The 6,809-nt window shown below is 48.0% G+C and overlaps 1 protein-coding gene across 1 annotated transcript; it reads right to left on the reverse strand.

Moving 5' to 3' along the window:
- Positions 1-411: 411 nt before the first annotated feature.
- Positions 412-3,853, reverse strand: LOC125541132 (uncharacterized). The gene is made up of 7 exons (XM_048704606.2): positions 3,574-3,853; positions 3,411-3,482; positions 2,464-2,532; positions 2,197-2,358; positions 2,029-2,118; positions 1,644-1,941; positions 412-600 (listed from the first exon to the last, which is right to left on the reverse strand). Exons 1-7 carry the CDS (start codon positions 3,827-3,829, stop codon positions 597-599), a joined length of 951 nt encoding a protein of 316 aa, XP_048560563.2. The 5' UTR covers positions 3,830-3,853; the 3' UTR covers positions 412-596.
- Between the last annotated feature and the right edge of the window lie 2,956 nt (positions 3,854-6,809).

Consider the following 6,809-nt stretch of genomic DNA (forward strand, 5'->3'; position numbering starts at 1 on the left):
CGAGCACGAGATGGACAAGGGGATCATTGCTGGGCATCTCATCGGCTACCATGTCATCCCATGCATGTAAGCGAGAGATGTGCTATCGGTGTCGGGACCTTTTATAAGTTGGCCGCCCATGCGGCACGCGAAGGGAACTATCGTGGGTTTCGGGAAACATCGAGAGTGGTAGATGACATAAGTTGATCTTAGGCAAGATCCCAAAGTATTTCATACAATCGTTTGCGATGTTAACACCAAACACACACGTTTACAACTCTGAAAACACGTGTGCATTATCATACACAGGTATGGCATAACACTTGTGTTCGAACGGTTTGACTATCACAAATGTTCGAAGAGTTCAAACCAAATCGAAGATATAAACCATGTGCAGAATATCTCACAATTTAAATCCTTCAAACTTGTGCAATGGTTGTTTACGTCACACACGATACATCTCTGAATATAATCCAACGTCACAATTCAACCAACAGGCCATTTAGAATAGACCATCACAAGATTCAGAACCCGTGATCAAATTTCCACAAAGCAAAGTAAGGTGATATAAATAAAGTAGGTAAAAGGCTACCAAGTTTGTCCAGGGGCCATGTCCTTCACCTGCCATTAGAACAATATATATGAGAATATGATATGTTATGCAACTAAGATAATGAAAGACCAAAACTGTTGTTCCTGTTTCAAAAAAAAAACGGTTGTTGTGTTACGTGGAAGTACTTAAGAATTTAATCTACATAGCAGATTATTAACTTTTTTTTGCGGAATAGCAGATTATTAACTTGCTTCTCTTTGCTAAAAATCCAACTCAATTCAATTTTTTTGTCAGAAAATTTTCATACTTGCAAACTAAAATTTGTCATAATAGCGCCAATATAAATTGCCATAAGAACGTAGATTTGCCATGACTAAAAATCCAACACCATATTTTTTTAGTGTTTCCATAAGAATTTGATCTACATAGCAAAATACTATTGTTGTGTTAGGGGAAAGTAGTTAAGAATTTGATCTACATATAGCAGATTAAAACTTGCTTCTCTTTGCTAAAAATCCAACTCAATTCATTTTTTTGTCAGAAAATTGGCGTGCTTGCAAACTGAATTTGTCATCCTCGCGCGAATATAAATAGCCTAAAAAAACGTAGTTTTGCCATGCCTAAAAATCCGGCATCAGACTTTTAGGTGTTCAGTTTTGCTAAAGCACATCTAGATGTGCCATAAGTATTGCACATCTAAGTCATATGTCATTGATCTTACATTAAGATTCATGTGAATATTTTCTTTCTTTTTTTTTCTTTTTTTTATGCTTGATTCACTCACTTAGATGTGCAATAACTAGAGCACATCTAGATGTGCCCTAGACACACCCTTTAGTGTTTTCACACATAAGAATTTGATCTACATAGCCGATTAAAACTTGCTTCTCCTTTGCTAAAAAACAGAAACAGAACATTGTATGCAACTTGATACTCTCTCTGTAAAGAAATATAAGAGTGTTTAGATCATTACTTTAGTAATCTAAACGCTCTTATATTTCTTTACGGAGGGAGTAGATCTGTAATCAGCCCTGCTATGCAAATCCGTACTACTATACTGTCTCTGGGACGTGGTAATATGTACCGTTGAAAGTTGGAGTATTGTACATACCTCGTGAAACCTGTGTTCGTCGCATAGAAAGCGCGGCAGTCCTGGCAGTACTGAATCCTCTGATCCAGCCTCTCTTGGCACGGTAAGCACAAGCAGATGTGCGGGTCTGGACGATTGAATGGGGACATGCCAACGCGAGCCTGGTTTGGCTGCCTGGTTGCTCTGTGGCAGGCGGGACACAGCGGCGGCGGCCCGCCGCTGGCCAGCATTGGTAATCGTGGCATCCCGCCGGCTCCCACAGGTGGCATTCCCACGAAAGGCAAGCCGAAGCCGGGGATGATCAGGGGAGGAGCTGCTCCTGCCAAGACATCTCAATTTAGTGAATGGCAGAGAATGAAATCCCAACTTACGTACGAGGAGAAACAAAGCTATGGTAGGTCATTACCGGCCGGCGGCACCATGAAAGGCAGCGTGTGGTTCATTATGGAAGGGCCTGTCTTGGGGAGGGTTGCAACGCCGGCACCGGATCCGCCAGCTGCAGGATTTGAGGCATGAGCAACTTATTTCATCTGACGCAATCAGAGAATCCAGAGTATCCCTGTACTGTACTCACCAGTCGTCGGTCCTTGTGTGGCCAGCGTGTAGTCGATCTTCCGTTTCTTGGGCTCCCCTTGCGCCAGTTCGTCCATGAGGTTGCGGACAGCTGACTCGTCCACATCCTCCGGCTCGGGTTCATCCAGTTCCTGCAGGAGCTCCGTCAGCCGGTCCACCACTCCTATAAGTAAAAAATGAACAACCGGATCTGTCAGACTTGCATGTCCAGAAGGAGAGGAACACAGAAGGCGGTGGAAGAACGAGCAAGCAGTCGCCGGGAGCTCACCTTCATCCAGAGCCGGCGCCTGATTGTCACCTCCATCCAAGGCCTCTTCTTCCTGCGGGTCCTCCACGCCTAAGGAAAGGAAACGATGGAACATGCATGAAGGTTCTTGAACAGCACACACATCTCTATCGGGCGTGCAGATGAACCAGAAGAAAGAAAGAAATAAACCAACAGGTTGAGAAACGACGGCGCCTCAGATTGGGAAATTGATTGCTGTCACTCACTTGTGCCAAGCACATCTGCAAATATATGCGTCCTCATCGGCGTATGTATTGTACGGTCGCAAGAAACACGATTCACCATCCCGAACGACAAGAGCCGCGGATGAGCTCCGGACGGGAAAAAAAACTCAAGAAAAACACAGAGCAAACGATGGAGCGTACGTACAGGGTTTCGAACAGCATACAGATCTGGAACATGAGCCGCGCGGGTGTGTACGTACGTCGTCTTGCCAGCCGGCCGGTAAAAGATTAAAGTTGAAACGCAAGAGCACCACATGAGGAGCGAGGGAAACAAGAAGAATAGGTGTGACAGAAAAAACCACAAGATCTCGCACCAAGTGCTCATCGATCAGCCACACGAAGCTGCCTCAGGCACTGGAGCTACGTACGATCTGCGGCCTAATACATCCGGATCCGGCACGCATGCATGCAACACTGCAAGGAAAATTTTCCAACCGAGCTCCATCTTGCCTTCACCGGCGCATCATCAAGAAACACAAAGGAGAACATCAAGTCCAAGAAAAACAACCCAGCGCAAGAGAAACATCAAACATGCATCAGAACTGACCAACCAAAAAAACTAGATAGAAATCGAAACGAAACGAGATAGCAGATGGAGTTGCTGCGGCGCGCTCGCGTCTACCAAAAGCAAAAAAAGAAAGTGGGAGAAGCGGTGGAAGAAAACACAGTTAGAGCGAGGAGGGACTGCGCCGGCCGGGAACTCACCTTCACCAACCACGGGCACCGGAGCATCCAGCACGGGAGCATCGTGCACTTCCACCAGCGGCTCCTCCAAACCTGAAAGAAAAAGAGGGGCTTTCAGGTTGCAGGACAGCAAAGCAATCGAAGAACCAAGGAAAGGAGGGGGCTGTCGTCCGCTGAAACTAACCTGCATCCCCGGCAGGTTCCTCCGGCTGTGCTCCCAGCACCACGGCCGGCGCCGGCGCCGCCGGAGCCACAGCCCCTCCGTCGCCCTGATCGGCCATGGCAAGGGAGGAAAGCTTCGAAGTGGGCGGTGTGCTTGGTGGTAGAAGGGAGGAGAAGCGTTCCGGTCTTGCGCGTGGAGGTGGAGGACGACGGTGTGCGTGGAGGTATAAAGAGGAGGAGGAGGACGGCGTGCGTGCGTCGTCGACCGGCCGTTGCATTCTGCAGCTTTGCCGTACGCAGTATTGTGTCGCGTTGCCGCCGATGGTCCCGGTCAAAAGTTACGAAATGGAATCCTCAAGAACATATCTCATTATTGGCTAGTGATTGGTGCACAAAAAAGACAAAAAAATTCTTTGCCCTAATTTCTCCCACGCTTGGCCTGGCGTGCCACGGAAATGGATGGAAGTGTTGTACTACGCCTGGCATTCCTCGGGCGTGTGGTGCGTGCTTGATGGAACGTGTACCGCGGCCCTCCGGATGGCATTTTTTCTTTTGCATCTTAACCAATATTGACGTCTGGTTAATGATGGTCATTTGGCCTTTTTTTCGAGGGAAAACTTTTAATCTACGAGTATTTATCAACGGTCATGATAGTACAAAGAACACAAAAGGTAAAAATTCTTTCAGGTACATAGACCATCTAGCGACGACTGCAAGCACTGCAGCAAGCCGAAGGCGCGCCGGCGTCATTTTCCCTCATTGGAGCCAGACAAACCTTGTTGTAGTAGACAATCGAAAAGTCGTCGTGCTAAGGCCTCATAAGACCAACGCACCAGTAAAACAACTGCCGCTAATGAAGGAAACGTTTTCTCTCACTGAACGAGTATCATAGGAAACTTGAAATAAATCCAACGAAATACAAGCACCAATACCAAATCTAGGACCTAAACCCTAATGGGTTGGTTCCGTCACAAAAAACCTAACCACCCAAGGTAGGCTATGTTCGTCACCACGGCTGTTTTGGTAGAAGCACAACTCGTGCGACCAAGTAGTTTGAACATGTTCGTTATATGTAAGTCGAAATATAGAATTTCAGCCAACAGATTTTGGGAGAGAGGAAGAGGCGTAGCTTCGAGGCGGAGAGTAGGGCACCGCTATGAGTGGCAGCTAGGTGGCAAGGGTGCCGGTGAAGTCGAGCTTCGACCACATCAAAGATACGGATAATGCGGCTGGCCGCGGTGTTTCTGGCATACATTTTTTATAAAAAAATATATTAATATCGCGAAGATACCAATTATATCTAGCCTCTGCAACAACGCAATACCATACTGGCATTACGGATGCACACAACCAAAAAAATTAAAATAAGAAAAGCTAAAAAAGAAAAGTCCTGCTACAGTGATCTTGTCCTTGAAGCAGCAGTACAAACACCACCAAGACAACACCTGAAGTCCAAATTCTCCAAAAGCGACGCCTCCAAGAAGTAAACAATGCGCAAGAGCCGTCGTCTCCCGATCATAGATCATAGGTTTTCACCCTGAAGAAAGTCCACGCTCTCAAAACAATGCCTCAAAAAAGTCATTGCTAGGTACAACCAATTAAGCCCAGACCTTGGATTTTTCACCCTCTGCTGCTACGACTCCCGAAAAACCAAGCAAATTCCTGGTCACCGCAAAGACTCGAACCACCTTTACTAGTCCTCAGATCATAGCTTCCATGACATTCTCTGCCTCTGACTTCATCATGGAACGAAAAAGACATGTCCCATGATGACAACAAGTAGCAGAGCTTTGCGCCGCTCCCTCCAGAAACCAAATGGTCGGAAAAAACATGGGTGCGCACGAACGAATCCCATCCGATCCAGCAATCTCCAGGCATGAGGCGTCCATGGGAGTTCACCGGCGGAGCCTTCCGGAACTTGACACTCCAGCCAGATCAAGGACAAGCATCAAGCAGATTTTCGTCTTGACGTGAGAGGAACCATAGGACCGCCGCCTTTATTAGGCAGAACGACAGCCCTCACGCCGTCGCTCGTCGGCTCCCAACAACAAGCCGTCGTGCCGCCCTCGCGGCCACAACAATCGCCAAGGTCGCTGAAGAAGACCGAGGCCGCCGCCCCGACGTCCCTCTCCGCCGCGTGCACCTCGACGTCCAGGGCCGCCGATCTACAGCAGCCGGAGATCCCGTCGCATGAGGATGGAAGGCCCTCACCGCCACCTGCCACGCTAGGAGATGAAGGCCCACCGCCGCCGTCAGCCACGCAGGCTTAGCCCGGTGGCTTCCTCCGACGGCGGCAGGGGACGGAGGTGGAGGGAGCGGGGAGGCGGCGGCTAAGATCTGAGTCGCCCGTGCCGCCCCTGGAGCGACGCGAGCGAGCAGTTACGACGCCAAACCAACCCAATTATTCCTGACAAACTCCCTGCCTTCCCTGGCATACATGGATTAAAAACTCACCGGTGCAGGGGCTTTTAACTCCAAACGCCGGTATGATTGGATAGCGACCTCCCCCAAGACGGGGATGTTGCGGCGAGCAGCTTCAGGGCACGGGGTTATAGCAAAAGGAAAGGCAAGGATAGGAGGGTGCTCGGAAGGAAGAAAAAATGTCAATAGATCTCAAATTCTCAATCCATTTGTTGAGAAAATCGATTGACTTTGTTTTTCTAGACAACCTGCATATTTTTTTTTGAGAAACTAGACAACCTGCATATAGTGTCCCAAAGAATGACATGGGCTACATTAAAGAATGGTAATTTTCGAGTTTAAAGGTCCGTTAAACTCTTATTTAGATGAGATTTAACCAAGACTCGTGCCTTCTGTTTTGCTTGGATTTCCTTGTGTTTTCCGTGCTGCACCGCTGAAAAAGTCTGTAGTTATGGTGAGATGGAAAGCATGAATATATGACCAGTGTTCTACCGCAAACATGAAAATGCTTTAGCAACAACAAAAAAGACCGTCTCCCCGCAAAAAAAAAAAAACAAGAAAAAAAGACTGTCCAAACGGTTCAAATCAACCACACGAAGGGCATCTATGCATCATTGCATCATATATATAATCAAATTTCTTCCAACCGTTCCATGCATGAAGCCGGTCCTCTCCATGCGACGTCAGGTTGCCAGCCCAACCGGCGGCAGGCTTTGATCGTCATCATCTTGACGCGCCCTCCAAGAAGGATACGCTTGCAGTCAGCTGGTACGCGGCATGGGAGGGTGCAGATGTGCGTGCGACAATGACCGCCACACCCAGCCGGTCGCTCGTTCT

The sequence above is a fragment of the Triticum urartu genome, chromosome 2A (assembly GCF_056163025.1).
Source record: "Triticum urartu cultivar PI428250 chromosome 2A, HENAU_Tu73, whole genome shotgun sequence".
Lineage (NCBI taxonomy): Eukaryota > Viridiplantae > Streptophyta > Magnoliopsida > Poales > Poaceae > Triticum > Triticum urartu.